General features: G+C 52.3%; 1 protein-coding gene across 9 annotated transcripts in view; it reads right to left on the reverse strand.

Moving 5' to 3' along the window:
- Positions 1-19421, reverse strand: part of Hdac4 (histone deacetylase 4) — a 268268-nt gene that overhangs the window by 12521 nt on the left and 236326 nt on the right. For all 9 annotated transcript variants that reach the window (XM_017797164.2, XM_029561632.1, XM_029561628.1 and 6 more), the window contains 5 exons: positions 18027-18114; positions 16049-16168; positions 15271-15368; positions 6203-6321; positions 4707-4840 (listed from right to left, as the gene is read on the reverse strand). In XM_017797164.2, coding sequence (XP_017652653.1) covers positions 4707-4840; positions 6203-6321; positions 15271-15368; positions 16049-16168; positions 18027-18114 — 559 coding nt within the window. The remainder of the gene's footprint in view (positions 1-4706; positions 4841-6202; positions 6322-15270; positions 15369-16048; positions 16169-18026; positions 18115-19421) is intronic.

A 19421-nucleotide genomic window follows, 5' to 3' on the forward strand; every position in this document is an offset into this window, starting at 1 on the left:
ACCTGTCATTTACTCACCTTGGGCCTACCTAGAGACTCAGGCGAGGGTAGAACATGGCCAGCAGTGTCCTTCAAGATGGAAGTCCTGGGAAGAGATTCTCCCTCCCACCTTAGGTCACTCAGGGATGCTCATGACTAAGTGTATGGGTCTCCTTTCACCTTGAGTCCTCCACTGAGCGAATGCCATTCTCCACTCTCTGCTCCTATCAAAGCAACACTACTGGGAAGAACCACTCACATCTAGACTGCGAGACCCATGCCTCACTCCAACGCTCTGCTTTAGCTTGTGCCTCAGCCCGATGGTCAGGGCACTGGGCTAACTGCTCACAGGGAGCATTGCCCCTTCTTCCAGGAGGACAGAGGGAGCAATGCCCCTTCCAGGAGGGTAGGCACATTCCCCTCTCCAGAACACTGACCTTGGGACCCCCAACACACTAGCAGATGCTAGCACAGGTTTTGCAGCCAGCGTGGCCTCTGGGCTCTAGCTGCACACCTCCAGCTTCAGCTGAGTTCTGGGAAGCGCTGACATAACTGTCCAACAGGGACCTGAATTTCCTCTGCTCTTGACCTAACCTGTGGGAAGTAGCCCTGTCCTGCCTTCTGGGTGTCCTATGAATCTTTTCGCCATCAGGTTCAGCTTTCACACTGTGGGGACTGTTTGCACGTGGTCTCAGCTCCCTTCTCAAGCTGAGAGCATCCTCCATCAGATCCAGAAGATGGTGCTTCCTAGACCTTCCCCTCTGGCTGTTACCTTCTCTGAGAAGCTCCATATGGTAATGGCTACATGGCCCCCGCCTGCCTAGCAAATCAGGCACCTAGCTTAGTGTCAGACACTGTTGGTGACAGAGCAGTATGTATGTTCAAGTATGTGCACTTATGACCAGGTGATGTATGTGCAAGTACACGCACTTATGACCAGGTGTTTACCTGTCTTTCCCATGAAGATGAAAAGCTTTCATAATAAGATAGCACAGTTTAATAGTTGAAAAAACAGGTAAATCACAAAAGCACTAAAAATTATATATATATATTATATATATATATATAATATATATATATATATTTTAAAGAAGCTGGGCGTGGTGGCACAAGCCTTTAATCCCAGTACTTGCTAGGCAGAGGCAGGTGGATCTCTGTGATTTCAAGGCCAGCCTTACCTACAAAGCTAGTTCCAGGCCAGCTGATGCTACAGGGAGACCCTGTCACCAAAAGATGGAAAATAAAACAGAGGAAGACACTTCGACTTGGAGGCTCAGTGTGCAGGATGCTTTGGTTGTCAACTTCACACACCTGGTGGAGGGAGCCTCAACTGGGGGTTTGCCTCCACTGGACTGGCCTGTGGCCATGTCTGTGGGGCATTTTCTTGATTCTCGAGTGATGTGGGAGGGTCCAGCCCACCTGGCTAGGTGGGCCTATGTTGTATAAGAAAGCAGACTAAGCAGGGGCCAGGGGAGCAGGCCGGTAAGCAGTGTTCTTCCATGTCCTCTGCTCCAGCTCCTGCCTCCAGGTCCCTGCCTGAGTTCCTACCTTGGGTTCCCTCAGTAATGAACTGAAACCTAGGAGATATAAACCACATCAACCCTTTCCTCCCCAAGTTGGTACTGGCCAGAGTGCTCTGTCACAGCAATTGAAGGCAAATTAGAACATCAAACTCAAATCCAGTTCTTACCACTGAGCAGTGGCACCACAACACAGCAAGGAACCTCCCACGCCTGTTTTGGTGAAATAGCTTGACCACAGTACCTGCAGTCTGTGAGGCCTTGTGCACAGGACAGTAGCCACACAGCCAGTGCCTGAGAAGTGGTGAGAACTGCAACTGGCCTCTCCTCCGAGATAGGGAAGCCAGCATGTCCTAGGGGATGGCCACTGAGACCATGCCTCCCTGTGATCATTATTAATAGGACGAGCAAGCATTCTAGCCCTAGCAGGATCCTGCTGCCCCAATGGTAGGCCCACACGTTAAACTCTGGTGCCCCTCATGAAAGTGCAGCTCCTTCAGGCTAAGTGTCACATTGGCCAGTGGTGAACACCAATTGGGTGGAGGCAGAAGAAGCTAGACCCACCCAAGCCACAGATGGCTGTGTGCGGGTAAAAGTCATCATCTGAAGTGTGTAAGTCTAAGCACAGATATGAGTACAGATGTGTGAGACAGCACAGATGCATGTGAGTATAAGAGTGCGTGTGAGAGAGTACGCGTGCATGGATGGGTGTGGGTGTGGGTGCTATGTTCCGTTGAGATGGGCAGAGACTGATGGGAAGCAGGGGGCTCTCAGCTGAGCTCCTCAGCCCGCTGCACACAGCACATACACAGCTGATCCTCCCTCTTGCAGAGCTTTTCTATACATGACAACGGTGATGAACTTGGGAATGAACACCCTCTTAAGACCTATTTCATGTCCTCTAAGCATCTTCCAAGCCTGGGAACCCTGAATGTCACAGGATTTTACACACACACACACACACACACACACACACACACACACACACACACACACTAGCAGCCTCAGGGAATGTCTCTCATGAGCAAAGTCTGCCCCCCACCCCTTGACCCCAGAAGGTCATGGACTCCTTTGACTGCTCACTGTGGGATGAACTTTTGAGTTAAGTCCAGGAAACTGCAGAGAACTTGTCTCACCTGCACTGTGTCATGGCTCTATGACTTTCACTGCGGCTGTGAGTATACTACTCGGTGCACTGGCTGCTGGGAGCCATGCTGACTAGAGACGCCCACACCACAGGGCAGATGCCCCACATCTGCACACTCGGCTTTTCCTCTGGCAGCAGAGCTCCCAGTAGGCTGCTGCTATCCACAGCTGGCTGCCCAGCATGCGCCTGCCAAATTGCCCAACATGCTGTATATCAACTGTCATCAAAGGCTGCAGGGCAGAGGAGTGGGGCTCTGCCCAACTTGAGTGCATTAGTGAGATTTTAAAGAACCCTGAATAAAACTAGTGCTTCATGCTTCTTGATGTGTTTACGAACTTTTCTTCTTTTGTCTTGAGGAAGTCAGAACTGGCCCAGGTCAAAAGCGAGGCCCTCTACTGTGACTGACAGTAACCAGCACTGGACCCGTGAACTTCATTATGGGGCTGCACAGTGCACCAGTCACCTTGCAACTATGGTAAGGAGGCACGCAATGGCCTGGGCAATTTCAAAGGCAGTGGGTTTTATTCCAGGGGACCCAGTAGTCAGATGGGGTGCCACTCCTGCTGGGATTAACGTTACAACCAATGCTGTCTGTGACAGGGAACTATTGGGAGGTAAGAAGCCAGCTATACCCATCCTACCTGTCCAGAGCTCTTCCAGAGCCCTCAACAGCTGGCTGTGGGTCTGCTCTGGGTTTACCCTGAAGCCAGAGCACGACACCATAGGGAGTTCTGGGAGCCAGGCCCACTCAGCAACTTCCTCTTGGTACTGCAGGTCTAGACCCTGCTTTTGAGTGGTTTGCTGTCTGTGTGGCTGCTCCAGTGACACACTCGGAGGTCTCACCCTGAGCCCTGAGTGATCTTAGAGCCTTCACTGACCGTCCTCTCAAGAGGTCTGGTGTGTAGCCTGAGGAACAGAGTGAGGCTCAGCTCTTCCCTCCTGTGGTGGACACTCAGAGCTGCTGCTCTACCTCGACTCCTGACTGAGGTGCTTGCGTGGGCAGCTTGTGCGTGTCAAAAAGAACAATGCTAAGTGGAAATGGCCCAGGACAGAGCCCTATGTCCTGGCACTGGAGACTTCTGCAGAACTCCAGAGTTTTGTAGTGCCTGGCTGGGGTGGTCACATTCAGTAAGCACCTATAAGTACCTGTTTCAAGTCCTTACCAACCCCCACGAGACATGCAGTTCCCTGGGAATGGGTAGTGGTGATGCAGTGTGTGTAAGCCAGAGCCTGCCTCAACAGCACCACTACACCCACAGTCTCAGTATCTCTTCAAGGAGAGGAAGCATTTTAGTGATATCCCGACTCCTGACTGTCTGACCCGGAGGCCATGTGTGCTGCCTCTACTTTGACACCCTGTGCTCAACTGTCCGGGCCACCCCAGTCTCTCCCATTCCTCAAGCAGATGTGGAGGCTGACTCGGGGACTTCCCTGCGTTTCTGCTGGTTGAAGTACCCCAAGTCCTGGCACCTGCCTGATGTCGTCAGGCTTCCCTTCCAGTCAGCCTCACTCTTAGCCTAACATCAGGGCCTGGTCACCCAGCTGCCATCAGCTCTCTTCTCCCAACTGGTTCAGAGTGGCACCATCACCTGCCAGCCAAGCCACAGGAGGGGAGGCACACCTGAAGCTCGAGGGCTCGGGTGGGTGCTCGGCACCTGTACCTCTTCCCTGTGGTCTCTGCTGTTCCCTCCTGGCTTTGTGGGCCCAGCCTCCCCCATGCTGTTCCCTCAGCTGTTCCTGTAGAGCTGTTCACCTCTAGTCTCTCGATGACAACCCCCTGCCCTTGGCACCCTCTGCCCCTTCATGTCATCCAGACATCTTCCTCTCCTGGGATACCTACTTAACCCCAGGACAAGGTGCACAAGAGGCCTCCACTTAGCCACACAGACACCTCCTTCCACCTACACCAATGGTTACCCACACTCTATCAGTCCTACTTCACTGGGTGACAAGCAGCAGCAGCAGCAGCCCAAAACCAGGTAGACCGCCCACCCAGGTCAGAGACTGATACCGTTCACCACTGAGCTCTCGGCACATTCAGCAGGGCTCCACATCTCCTACCTCATTTCCCAGCAGAGCAGAAACACATGCTTCAGAGGCATCGCAGATAGCTGTCAGGTCGTGGCCTCCCTCAAGGGCTAGCACAATCCGGCCACCAGCCAGGCCCATCAGTTGCTTTGTCAAGTACCCAAAACCTGCAATGGTGGATGGACATGTGAGTGGAGGGCAGGTGCTAGAGCTCCCCACAAACCCTCCTACACCAGGAGCCGTAGACAGCTTAACACAGTTATCCAAGAGCTTAGGTTTAAGATCTCCTCTTCATTTGATTACGTGCAGATGGCAGTTTCAGTGCTGTGACTTTGTGAGGTAACCAACTCCATACAGCGGCCGTTAGCTCCTCAGAGGGCCTGCTGTTCTGGCTTTCCCACATCACATCTAGGCCCCTGTTTCCATCTAGAGCCACAGGGTCTTCCCCGTGCAAACAGCACCCATCTGGCAGATGACTCGATGGGCATGGAGACACCACTCACAGCCAGAGGACGCTGGTGTTGGCTAGGCAGATGGAGAGCCCTAGTAAGCCAATGGCCTTGACTGGCCCACTGATGACACCAGGCTGCATCCACAGCTAGTTGAGGGGCACCACAGGCAGACACTTAAGGCAAACCCAGTTAACAGAGACCACAGTACATAGGAGGTGCTCTGTGACCTCTGCCTGGTCATTCTGCCAACCACTGGACCACACAGCTAGGGGCATTGACACCCCATCAGCCATTTCCTGTCTCATTACTTCCCTGCTGAGTCCACACCTCAATGGTGAGGGTAAGACACAGGCTCTCCTTCTTGACCACCTGTGCTGATGGGCAAGGAGTAGAGGGCAGTTCTAGGATGCCAGGGCCTTGATTCAGAAAGGTACTAGGGCCATGTCTCAGGACGTGGTTACCTTAGCTTCCCAGGCTCCTTACTTCTTCTGACACAGGGCACTTGGCATCATGGCTAGGTGAGGAACAGCCAGGCCTTTGTGCGACCTAAGGTGCTATACCTGAGGCCTTCTAACTCCTTTCCATGTGCTACAGCAGAGCAGCAGGGCCACAGACAACACTGGCAAGGCTATGCACAGCCTTTTTTCTCCTGTGTTGAAGTGCAGATGCAAGTCCTCACAGCTGTGTCCCAGTCTCCATTCATCTACTCCCCATTCAAAGATGAGCAGGGCCTGCTTCTCCACCAGAGAACAAAACACAGCACCAAGGATATGTCAGCCAGGCAGGACTAGGGACCACTCCTGAAACCTGGAGGGGCCTGCATGCCCCTTAGGAGTCCATGATCTAGCTGACAGCCCCTGTGCTCAGACTCCCTGATGCCTTTTGGGACTTCTGTAGGGTAGAGCCTGTGGTTTCCGGCCCTCAGTTGCTGCTGCTCAGGGCTTGTGGAGGCTGCAAACAGTGTTCTGTTCTGAGTAGGAGTTAAAGGTGAGTGCCCTCCTGCTGTGTGACCCAGAACACAAGCAGTCCTGGGACAAGCAGAGATGTGGGTGGGGAAGGTGGCCTCTGGGGACTCACATTTGGCAGAGAGATTGTACCCTCCAAGAGGTGTGGGGTGGCCTTCCACAGCATCAAAGCCTGAAGACACCAGTACCACATCTGGGGCAAACTCGTTTGCGATCGGCATGACCACGGTTCTGCAAAGGGCAGGAAAAGGCATTACTTGTTAGCTAAGGACATGGCCATGAGGAAGACAGTGGTTGTCAAACAGATGCTCTCTGAAGCCAGTGGCACCTGTGGCCTAATTCCTCTATGGTTAGTAGGCTGGGAGCTGATGGCTCCACTGAATTTTAAGAAAATCAAATGAGACCATAGTGTCTCAGATACCTTCAGTCCCAATGCTATGAATGCTGCCAGAATTCCTTGATACGCGGTCATCACCAGGTAATGTCACAGGCATTAACATGGGCAGGGTACAGAGCACGCTGTGTTGCTGATAGTACCCCTCCCCATCCTACCCTGTACTTCACTATAGGCCCCGCCCATGCCCTCTCAGCCCCACTCCTTCTGGCCCTCTCCCAAACCCTAGTATGGCTCTTCAGCTGAGGCTGCCCTTCCCACAGCAAGGCTTGCATCTGAGGCAGGCACAGTGCGACGGTTAATCACCTCGGAGACAGGTCACTGGACACACCTGTGAGGGACATCTACTTTAGGTTAACTGAGGTGGGACGATCCACCCTGAGGTTAGGGCCATCTCATAGGCTGGGGTCCTGGCTGGGGATGGATGTGACCAGCTGCTTCCATCATGAGGGATGGCACCCTTGAACTGCGAGCCAGAATAAACCCTTCCTTCCTTAAGTTGCGTTCGTCAAGTAATTTTTTTTTTTTTTTTTTTTTTTTTTTTTTGAGAAGGGGGTCTGGCTGTAGACACAACTGGCCTGGAACTCTCTCTGTAGACCAGGCTGGCCTCGATCTCATAAGAGATCTGCCTGCATCTGAGTGCTGGGACTAAAGGTGTACTCCACCATGCCCAACTTTTTCAAGTATCTTGCCACAGCAGTGAGGCAAATAACCAACATTGTATGATTACCACCTGGCACGGGGCACTGGGCAGTACATGCAGCTGTGACAATACACAGGCCCTGCTCAGCTCTCTGCAGCCCCATGGGCTCCCACCCTCCCTCTAGTGCCCTGTGCCTGCAACCATGGGTTATTTCTGCACTTGTGAGGGTGCATTAAGAGAAAATGAGACAGTCAGTATGGAAAGACAGAAAACTGACAACACATTTAAGAGAACTGTGGAAAAAAACATAATGACCAGGGGCCGGAGAGATGGCTCAGCAGTTAAGAGCACTGACTGCTCTTGCAGAGGACCTGGGTTCAATTCTCAGCACCCGCACGGTGGCTATGAACAGTCCTTAACTCCAGTTCCAGAGGAATCTGAAGCCCTCTTCTGAACTCCACGACATTGCATGACACGGGCACATACATGCAGGCAATACATTCATACACATAAAATAAAAATAATAAATAAATTAAAACCCCAAACCATAATGACCACAATGAGCTCAATGGTTATACCACTCTACCTGAGAAGCGGAAACCCCACCTCTCAATACATCAGCCATGGCACCAGAGCTATGACAGTGTTATAACTGATCCAGAAGTTTTTGAGGCCTCCAGCATCCTCAGAGCTTGCTTCAGTCCCCCTCTGGGGGTCAGCAAGGACCCTGAGAGTGAGGCCTATGGTCTCTTGGTAGCAGAGTGTCAGGGAATGTGCTCCTGGGGTAGAGGAGGATGGTGGTGTGGAGCCTGGCCATGTGATATCAAGCCCATGAACTTCCGATGGAGCCTTTTAGAACTTTCTCTGCTACTGTGCTTGGAGCCACCCACCTAGCTTGTTCCCTCCAGGAGACAACTGTGCCGTACAGCCTCTCTGGCATACATGAAGGGTCTTTTTATTCAATGTGTGTGCAGGAGGTCCCCAAGAAGGGGCAGCCAGATGTACCAGGGGAAGGTTCTTTCTACTACCACATACTCTGAAATGCCAAAAAAAATGCTCAGCTCCATGATCTTTCAGCCTCTAGAACCAAGTAAAATTCCCTAGCAAAATTGGCAGAAGTGTCAACTCTGGCCAAAAGAAACACGAGACTCAAAACTCAATGCGGGGGTGGGGGTGGGGCTGGAGAGATGGCTCAGCGGTTAAGAGCACTGGCTGTCCTTGCAGAAGACCAGGGTTTGAATCCCAGCACCCACACGGCAGCTAACAACTGTCCCTAACTCCAGTTCCAGGGGATCCGACAGCCTCTTCTGTTCTCTGTGGGCACTGCACATGGGTTCACTTACCTACATGCAGACAGTACACATATAGACATAAAAAAAAAAAAAAAACCCTCAATGGGACCTGCTCAGGCACTGACTGCCAAGTTCCTCTGACTTCAGGGATGGAACACACACTCCCACATCTTAGCTCCTAGGGAGTGTCCAGACAGAGAAAGGCCAAGTACAATGTTGTGGCCGTCACACTGCTGCAGCTGGCTTGGCTCTGGTCGGTACTGACAGGGCTGCTTGAATAACACCGAAAAAACCCCCAGGTACTCTGCAGCTTAGACATGCCTTCCAAGCTGAAGGAGGGCAGTCATGGAAGGGCTGGGCTGATGGGCTGCTCTTGGGGGTGTGCAGTCTAGTGTTTCCTGGAATTGGCTCTGCTTCAGGCTGAAGGGACTCTCCAGGCTGTGGTCTGTACCCTGGGGGCTCTGAGGACCATCATTAGAGTGGAGGACATACCCAGGTGACCACAGACCAGGGCCAGTACACCTATCAAAGGCTGGGCAGGACATATTTTAGTCTTGGGGTCACATGGTCTCTGTGAGGCCAGGTATAGCTTTGTGGTGTGAAAGCAACAGACACAGGTGAGGAAACGTGTGAACGCTGTGGTGGTTCAGCATAGGCGGCAGCTGGCTGACCCTGCCCAGGCCCCACCCGGACAGCTTCTGTCCTGGTCTTCTGTGCAGGACCTCAACCCCAGATTCCAGAACTGTCTTTGTACCCCAGGACTCTGTAACAAATGGGACATCAGACTCATCTCATGGACATCAACATTTAAGCTGAGCGTTTACCCAGGCACACATTGGCATTTGTCTAGAAACCTTGCCACAGTGGCTGGGAGCGGGGAGTTCATAATCTACCAAGTCACAGGGTGGACCCTTTGATCTCTATGTGACAGGCCTCCTTACACTGCTGTGGACCAGCCGGGAGTGGGGAGTTCATAATCTATCAAGTCACAGGGTGGACAGAATGCCAGTGGATCCTTTGATTTCTATGTGACAGGCATCCTTACACTGCTGTGGACCAGCTTCCCATAGGCCATGCTCTGCAGGCCTCTCTGAGCTCTTAGGTCTGTCTTGGGAAGGTAGTACTGACAGTGGCTGCCTGTCTGTTCTCACTGTCCACATCATTCCAGGTCGACCACATTCTAACTACTACTCAGTGACTCTGCTGTCACAGAGCCCCCGTCGCAGCTTGGTATGGATTTTAAAGTTGTTAAACCCCAGCTATTGGTACTGACTATAATTTGCTAAGCACCTCAGACAATGTTCTGAAAGAAGTGGTGGGCTTAGTTCTCAGCCCCGAAGTACCGCCACGGTGAGCTGTTTAGTATCTACTCCCTGCCCCAAAGAAAGTCCTGTTAAAGTCATTAAAGAAGCTCACCAAGAGCTCCGATGTTTACACCTGCTGTGTTGTGGTGTCTGAAAGCCAATCAAAACGAAATGTAAAACCTGCCTGAGGCTGGGGGGACGGACACGCACAGCTGTCTGCATGCCCCGTGCTGGTGTCTGCTCAGCTAGCTCCAAACAGGCTGAAGCCTAGATAGTCTGTGATGGCCCTGAATGTCAGGCAAGTGCTTGGGGTGTCTCAGTACCCACACGTGACACCCTAGGAATGACGCTGCTTCTTGTTGGGATGAAGCTTTTTTGCTTTACATGTCAGTTGGACAATGCCCATGTACCTCCTACCACAACCTTCCTGCAGGAAAGAATCTCAAGAGTACTTTCTATTTAACTGAAGTTCAAAGAAAATGGGAGACCGGGCTTACATTTGCCTCCAGAAATACATTCGTAATCAACTTAGTCCCTGAGAGAGATGGTCAAATATCTGCTGTGGTCCTCCCTTCCAACCGTCATTTCATGGAGTTGCTTTGCCTTCTACAGGGCAACCAAGGAGTGAGTATGTGAATGATGAGTGTGACAGTGTGTGTGTGTGTGTGTGTGTGTGTGTGTGTGAGAGAGAGAGAGAGAGAGAGACAGAGAGACAGAGAGAGCGAGCGCGAGAGTGGTGGAGGGGTGCTGAAGCTTCCCAAGGCAGACCAATTTGTCTGCTTGGAGGAAGGAAAAGTGGGTCAAAACAGGCAGATCTGAGAAAGACAGGCATGACTAAAGCTCCCCCTCGGTACGAGTGGGCAGTGAGGATCCCCACAGGTGTTTAGATGCTAGGCTAAGGGCCACAGGCTCCCCAGTGGGTGCCTGTGGACTGTGGAGTAGTCCTAGGGGACCACAGTGTTGTGTCTCTTCTGCAGCTTGGGCAGCCTTCATTCCCAATATGGTCCTGGGCTCTGCTTCTTCACCAGCTACCCAACTTCTGTAGCCTTGGGGGCATGGACCTTCACGTATATGCATGGCCTAGAGGATACATGCCCACATATGTCTCTACTGTGGCTTGCCTGGTGAAACATGAGGACACAGGCCTACACTGCAGTGCAGACACTTCATCTGCCAGTCACCCGGCTACGCCATGGAAAGGCTAGTGCAGGCACTATCTGGGGGTGCAGAGGTGCAGCCCACATCTCATCAGCGGACAGGATGCACACCAGTGGCACCTCTGAAACCCACACTGACCTGCAGTAAGTGCTTCAGTGGCTGGGCTCCCACACCTGGGAAGAGAAGACCTCCCAAATCATCTCCAGGCTAAACCCACAGGCCAGAACTTGAGGCTTAGAGCACTGCAAAACGACGGCTCATGAGGCTGTGACCCCCATGGTAGCTAGCACTAGGGACCTCTATCAGCACAGGAACGTGGTTGGCATACCACCCCTGCACCTAAGGGAGGCTTTCCCGTTTTCCACACATGCTCAGGCATCACTCACAAACCTGCTCATCATGTGCTGACATATTAGAGCCACTGCTCAGAGCACCCTTGCCTGCCTGTGTCCTATTTCTCTAAGGCATGAGATTACATGCTATGGTGGCCTCAGCTCCAGGCCAGGCCAGTCAGTGGGCGCTCACTGCTTGATCAGCAGACCCAGCTTCACAGAGAGCAGCTGTGCAGGCGCTGAGGGCACCATTTCAACAATCCAGTGTTCTGCTGACGGAACAGTCCTCTGGTTACAAGCCTGCCAAGGTCTCACTTGGAGGATGTGGCTAGGGCTTGCCACCTCTCGTCTCCTCCAACCTACTCTACCCTGCAGGGTTCATGGCTCTGGGCCACATGTTGGCAGGGTGCCCCCAGCCTCTGTACCTTAGAAACCCCACAGCATTCCTTGGCGAGAACCACTGACTCCATCTCTCCGACCCAATCCAGGCTGGTGGCAGCCACATCTAGGATGCACCTCACCCAGTCCTGATGCTGCCTCATGCGTCAGTGTCATGTAGGAAAGTCACCAAGGCCCACTGCCAATTCCATACCCTTGGCCACTCCCAAGGCAACCCCAGCCCCTACCAACCCCAGAGGCTGGCACCCCCACGTTGAGAGCTTCCCTTCCCCTCCACAGGCCCCCTACCTTTTCAGCACTTCCTCCGATTAATCCACCCCAGGAAAAAACAAACAAAGACCCATGTGGAATGAGAAGAGGGTCCACAGAAGACACCCCTTAAGTTAGCAGGGGCCTGGACTGGTGGAAGGCTCTTCTGGCCTTTACTGAGTGGCCTAACTCCTTTCCCATGTTGTCAGAACAGAATGATAGTCTTCACCTCCTCACATCTAGAACTCTGTCCTAACCCACCAAACCTCTTTCTTGTGTTACTAAATGCCAATCTGGATACTTTCTCACAAATGTCCCAAGCCTGAGCATTCTCAGCTCCACACCCCAAACTGCTCTCCAGGGTCTCTGGCCTGGTGCCACTGACCCTGCTACCAGCCAGTGCGAGGGAATGTGCTGCCCACACCCACCGCAGTCTTAGTGCTACGGCCTGTCTGATGAGGTGGCTCCTTCACCATCTGCTGGGCTTCTCCACTCAAACACTCTGGCCTACTCCATCCCGGGATCAGGCAACAGGAGACAGATCCCCCTCATACTCACCAGGCTGAACCCCTCAAAAGCCCCTTAGGATCAAGGCTGACCAGCAACTTCCCTGGAGACAGCCTCTTCCCTTGATGCCTGGGCCCTCTCTGGAGCCCTCAGGGTCCACTGCCATCTCCCTCTGCAGAGTCCCCTGGCGCAGTTCCCTGAGCTGATGCTTTCCAAGCTTCAGTCCTTGTTTTCGCTCCTGGGGCCAAACAGTTGGTGAATCATGAAATTTCCGGGCTGGGTTTCTACTTCTAAGATCATGGCCACTCATGGTCTTTGATGTAATTCTATATAGGGAAGCAGTGGCAGGCTGTGATGGCATTTAACTGCTTTTAGAAAAGGCAAATGGTTTGGAGCGAATTTCCATACAGCAAGTGCTTGTTCCTCAGGCATGAGGCTGTTCAGAAAGCGCTGTGGCGACTATAGCTAGTGCCACTGAAGTGTGCACTCACAGGTGGCTGTGTGTGTCTTACCACTGTCAACGGCTGTTTAGAGAAAGCAGCAGCAGCAGCCTTACAATAGAGTGAGGGCTCAGGGTCCACCTGGCTGGCAGGAACGGAGTGCTCTGCCCCTTGTTCGGTTTGAGACCACTCTATGCTGCTCCCTGAGATTAAACACACCACTCAGAACATTGGTTCCTCTAATGCAAATGTCTGCTAAGCTTCCTGATGCCACACAGGATCCTACGTCACCGCTGAGCGGCTCTGGCACTGACCGTAGCTACAGGAGGGTTTAAGGACAGCACATCACGGTGCTCCACTGGATCTCCACCAACTAACTTCAAAGCTATGCCCGGCACTGGCCTGGTTTGAATTATGGTCCCTTTTCTCCTACAAGTCTCCGAGCCGGAGGAGAAAGTGCCGGCCACTTCTGGATCTCATTAGGGGCAATTTTCTTATCTTTTCTCCATCGAAGGTTTGATCCCTCGAAAATATGACCTGGCAGGCGAGGCTCTGAAGAACAAGGTGCTGCCTTTGAGGCATGCTTTGTCCCAGGGGGCTCCCAAAGGGGAGCCTGAAGAAGAAAGGGGGGCCGCTGACCTTTCTTTCCTCAGCCGATGCCCAGGGAACCATAAATTGTAAACTTCAAAGTGCTACTTTAAAAAAAAAAAATCCTGAAACAATTTTCCCTTTCAAAGAAGCGACTAGAGCTTTAGAAGGCTCCTCGACACGGGATTATCATTTACACACTGGGCAGAACATTGGAGCAGACGGAGGAAGACGGAGGGGGAAGATTCACCCTAAAGGCTTCCCAGGCAGGTCAGAGGAGTAACTTCCATGGAGGGTGGACACAGCAGGGGCCTGGGCAGGGGCATTAGGGGTCAATGTTTGGGCCCAGGATCACAGAACTTCGGGTTCACTAAAAGACGTGGCCCAGTGGGGGCCATACAGGAGGTGGAGAGCAGGGCCTGGGGTAAGGGCAGGCCCAGTCACCTGGCTGAAAGGACTGGTATAAATGGAGAGCACCCCCTTCACTATCACCGAGACAGTTCATCCTCCTGCATCAGGGCCACCATGGGGCTGTCACGTGGCCCTGACCTGCAAACAGTGTCCACTAAGAGGATGGTCACCCCTTGGGCAGTGCTTGCCTCCCATGTCATTGGCACCTTACTTCCCAGTGCTTTGCAGAGGGCCGGGTTTCAGTGGGGTTAGCAGCACAGTACCAGTAGAATGCCTGACATCACCTTGTTCCCGAGTTCAGTTTTCACAGGTTTTCCAGTGTGTTGGGCAAGTTTGTAAGTGAAGCTGGTGTCAGAAATTACATTAGCACAGGGCAGAGGCATGAAGAGACACTGGAACTAGCCAAAGAGATCAGAGGAAAGTGGCCAGTGACAGCCATGGAGAAGCTTCTAAGGGCTGAATGATCGCTGTCTGCACAGAGTAGGCCTTGGGCTGAGCAGCAGACCTTTGTGATTTCATCAAATGAGCTTTCATCAAACGTCACTTCTAGGAGCTACTGAGTAGCTGGATGACCCATACTCACTGATTCAGCCTTTACCACACTGGACCACCTGCCTCTCCAGAGGAACTAGGACTAGGATCCTGCACCAAGATGAATGAGCAGAGGCTCAAGGTGCTGTTGGGTTATGCAGCATAGCCACAGAACACAAGGCAGAGTCCACATTAACTTACAGACGGGGTTCACTCACTAGAGACATATACACCTGCATACATACACCACATCCCCAGAGACAGTTACACAGGCATACATACACACAACCACAGATGTGTTGCATACACGTGTACAAAGTCATGTAGACAGGGACACAGACATGTGTACACAGGCCAGGACATAACCCTGTAGTCAGAGAGTCAGAGACGATCTCTGGAGGTAAAGCTCTGATCCTCAATGCAAGAATGCATCCCACGAGACTGAAGGCCCATCAGGCCCAGCCAGGAGCCTCTTGCTGCCCTGTAGATGGGAAAGCTGCCATGCTAAAACAGGAAAGGAGCAGGCCAGCCACACACTGCAGGAAGAACCATGGATGACAAAAGCAGCTGCTGTTGGAGCAACCGCCCTGCAGCCAGGCTCTAAGGGGCCAGAGCAGCACGCAGCACGGTGCACGGTGACAGCCACCTTGACTTTTATACAAATACAAACAGTTCATTTCCGTTCTCTGGCATCTCACAAAGGGTTTGTGGAAGACTGACAGAGGTAATGAAGTCTCTGAGATTTGCATCTCCAGTTTCCCTGATTCAGCACCTTCCCCCTTGCTGTCTACTACTGGGACCCAAAGAGGCTCCTGATACTTAACACAAGAAGGGAGGCAGGCAGTGAAGATGAATTCTAGACCTCCTCGTCTACTTGGCTGCCCCTGGGGTCAGAAGGACCAGTCTCTAAGGTGGGACAGTGGGGTACTCACCTGAAGGCTGCCAAGTACTCTGTGTCTCCCATGGGGGGTTCGAGGCCACCTGTGAAAGCCATGTTGACGTTGAAACCTACGCCTGGACCTGTGCCCACCTGTGGCCATAGGAGATAAGCTGTTGTCAGTGATGCTCTGAGCAGAGTATCTAACACAGTACCAGAAGTAGGGTTATGTTGGGGTGCTGGTGCCCACAGGAATTGCCATGTTCTCTGGACTCCCTGTGTGCTTGCTGGTGAACTGTTACAGCTCCAGGGCTGGGCACTGACGTCAGTGCTGCAAACCCTGAACTTGCAGGACTATCCTTTGTGCTTGGGCCACAGGAAGGGCCCACTCAGTCCCTCTCAAGACATTCCTGAGGACCTGCGTATCATATGCTCACAGCAATCTGCCCAGACCTTTGCTTGCAGAGGAAGGCAGGTTCTGTGTTTCTGGGCCTACCAGGCAGCACCAGCTACCAAGAGGACAGATGGGAGATGGGTGTGCTGCCCAAGGGTGCACCCCCGCAGATAGTGGCTGTGGTGTTGTCACAGGGCACAGAATAGTAAGCATCCTGGAGGAACAGCACTGGGAGCTTCCGCTGGCTCTGACTGAGACCAGAAATGGTGTATAGTCATTTTACCTTTGAAAATTCTGGTCCAAGTCCTGTATAGCAGCACCTGGAAGGGTGTTCCAGGCTGAAACAAGGCTGAAGTCCTGCTTCCGTGGCAGCCAGGTGCAGCCCACAGCTGCCCTGCCCTCCCCCAAGCACCTGCAAAGTCTTACATACTCTATTTACCTCATCTGGTGCGCCACTGCCTGGGAAGAAGTTCCCATCGTCATAGCGGTGCAGGGACATGTAGAGAACATTGGGGTCACTGTAGAAGGCCTGCTGAGTCCCGTTCCCATGGTGGACATCCTGAGAGACCAGGAAAGCAGGCTCAGGGAGGACCAGGTCTTGAGCATGGTCCTCACTGTCCAGCTATCCCCTCTGTGCCCTGGGGCAGCACCTCCCCGGTGGTCAACACTCTGGAACCTTTAGCAGGCTTGCAGCCTGACAGAGGTGGTCAAGGGCTATAGGGTACAGCATCATAGAGATACTGAGGCCAGAGCTAGAGTCAACAGTGCCTCTTTAACTCTGAGCACAAGGGTGCATCCCTGATTCCAGCGAAGAGGATGGGGCTGGGGTTCCATCAGCGCCAAGGCTGTGGTTTCCAATCATACCATCCAATCAATCTCTTGTGCCTGCCAGGTCTGGGGTATGTGAGCCATTTCCTCCCCCAAACAGGATAATCACTGTGGGCGGGCTACTTATAGACACATGTGAGGTGCTCCCCATCACACAAGGTGTATGGTAGATGAACCTCCTGGCTACAGAGGAGTCCAGGCCCCTACCCTGACATGGCCAGCTGCTTTCTTAGACACAATGCCTGACATGAACACCAGAGGGTTAGTAAAGGGAAGCTTCCGCCAGGCCTGGGGCTACTCTCACTGACCACAGGAAGTGGTCACCTGCACAGGCAGGCTGGGCAGCCCTGCTTTGCACAGTGACGTAGGGAGAGCCACTGCTGCTCTGTGGTGTTCTCTGCAGAGGTCATCGGTGCTTGGTGCAGGGAGTGGAAGTGAAGCCATGTGAGAGGCGCCCACCATCCCACTCACCAAGATCCCTGCTGAGGAGCCATGGGTCACCACTGTGCACAGTGAGTGTATCATAGCAGTGTCTACGTGGGTCATTGTGCAGCTACTACAGGTGTGGCCCTGGGAAGGCTCTGACTGGGACAGTGTCTACAAGGGTCATCTTTTGTCCCTAGGACATAACTGTCGTGTCTTTACTGCCATCAACAGCCCGGTACTTCTCTCTTTCCCTGAATTTCTGCTTCTTTTTTGAGGAAGGGTCGGGGGAGGTGAGGAGGGTAAGGAGGTGATGGGGGAGGCAACGGCTCCAGGTGCTTGGAAGACTGCTGCCTTTCCTGCCTCACTCAGGCCCTGTTCCAGATCCAGGAGCTGACTTGTGTCCTGGTTTATGATTTGTTATTTATTTCCTCACACCAAGGAGTTGAATCACAGCGATACTCATCTGGTATACCTGCTGCTTTTCCTTAAAAAGTAGAGCATGAGGTACCAGTACCAAAGAGAGCATGGTGTGTACAGCATGTCAGAGCCACTGACTTCACGCAGCTTTCCGCAAAGCACAGGTGTGCAAAACTGGGCCACCCACTCAGCCTGCTTGTCCTGGGACCCCTTCCTGGGGTCAGGACCAGGGTGGCTGATGCCTGCAGGACGCCTAGGCTCCTCTTTTCTTGTCCTGGTGCTTGTGACACTGAGGGACTGGGACTAAAAGTGTTTGACTTCTGAGGTTTCGGTTTAGCCATCAGTGAAGAATTAGCCATTCTGAGGCAGTGGGGTTGTAAGAAGTGGCACCTTACACAGAAGTGGGGGCTCTGAGCCAGTACAAGCCAGGCAATGAGGAGTCCCCCCAGAGTTATAGCTGGACATGGTCTCCAGGACTCCAACTGCCTGAGATCGTGCTGAGGACTGGCCTTCTGGGCACTATCTAGGCAGATCAGAGATGTGACAGGCAGAATCAGGTGGCCCAAGTCTTGAAGGCAACTTCTAAGGGGTGTAGGTTTTATTTTTCTGATCTCTAAAAGAGTTTCCAGAAAGTTCAGTTTCCAAGTGTTGATGGAGGTAAAGGCCCATCCTCCAGGCCTGCCAATAGGGAAACAGGTGGGCATGCATGGCTCTTCCCAGGCCCCTTGGGGAGGCAGGCCACTCACCCAGTCTACAATGAGGATCTTGCTCACGTTCAGCCTCTGCTGGAGAAGCTTGGCTGCAACTGCCACAGAGTTGAAGTAGCAGAACCCCCTGTGGGAGGGAAACAAAGGCTCATGGTCACCTGTTTTCACTGACTCGGGACACCCAGGGCCCCACGGTCTTCTGGAGCGCTCTGATGACGGCCAACTAGTTCCTGATACACTAACTGAAGACTTAACTGATGCTGCTGTGACTGCTAGTCACACAGGCAGACATACATGTGCCAGACCAGATATACACAGACCACACACACATACATGTGTGTGCGCACATGTGCTACCTAAGAGCCACTCGACTACATATGCCACATACTACAAATACACATGCAACTGATACACAGACATATAAGCACACAGGCACATAAGAGATCCACCCATCATATACACACCACAGATGAGCTACACACATTGTGACACACAACACACAGGCATATACAAACACACATACATTTACCACAGATACATACACAGGCAGACATGTACAGACATACCAGAGAGGTACACATATACACATGCACACACACTGAAGATATACAGACACTATTGGTCAAGATCTAATATCATCTGAGGACTATCTAGACTGGACTGGTCTCTGTGCATGCCTGTGAGGGATTATCTTGATTAGGTTAAAAAAGGTGGGAAGACCCACAATAAACACAGGTGGTACCATTCCCATGGGCTGGGGGCCTGGACTGAATCAGACAAAGCAAGCTGAGTCCCGGGACTCATTGCTCCCTCTGTCCCACTGCTTCTTGTCGAGTATTTTATCACAGCAACACATGACTAATACATACAGATAAATACACATGCACTCTGCTACACGGATGCATATACCATACATATACAAGTACAGGCATACACTACACAGATACAGACCTAGAGACAGGGGCACACCACGGATACAAACATGTATACAAATATGCAAACATACCACATGCACACAAATACACATACACAACACAAATACAGAGACATGGACATACCATAGATACACAAAAGCATATACACACCTCACATGGATGCACACACAGGAATACACTACAGATACCCACAGGTACATGTATATACACACATACATATGCCACACAGGTAAACACACACTAGACACCCACCCTCCAGTGCACAGACAAGCTCCCCCTGTAACACACAGCAGGAGCAAGCACACAGATCCTCTCCATTCGTGCTCAGAGAAATGAATGTCATTTGTTTGCATCACTGGCCCTTCACCCGCCCAGAACACTGAGGTCTTGGGGATGCCATGTCCACCGGGCAGCAGGTACCTGCTTTGGCTGCTTATTCTTATCTGCCCATTTCCAGATACACGACGACTTTACATACATGTACTCACTCCTGCGTTAG

This window comes from Nannospalax galili, unplaced genomic scaffold (assembly GCF_000622305.1).
Source record: "Nannospalax galili isolate Female #2095 unplaced genomic scaffold, S.galili_v1.0 scaffold453, whole genome shotgun sequence".
Taxonomy (NCBI): Eukaryota; Metazoa; Chordata; class Mammalia; order Rodentia; family Spalacidae; genus Nannospalax; species Nannospalax galili.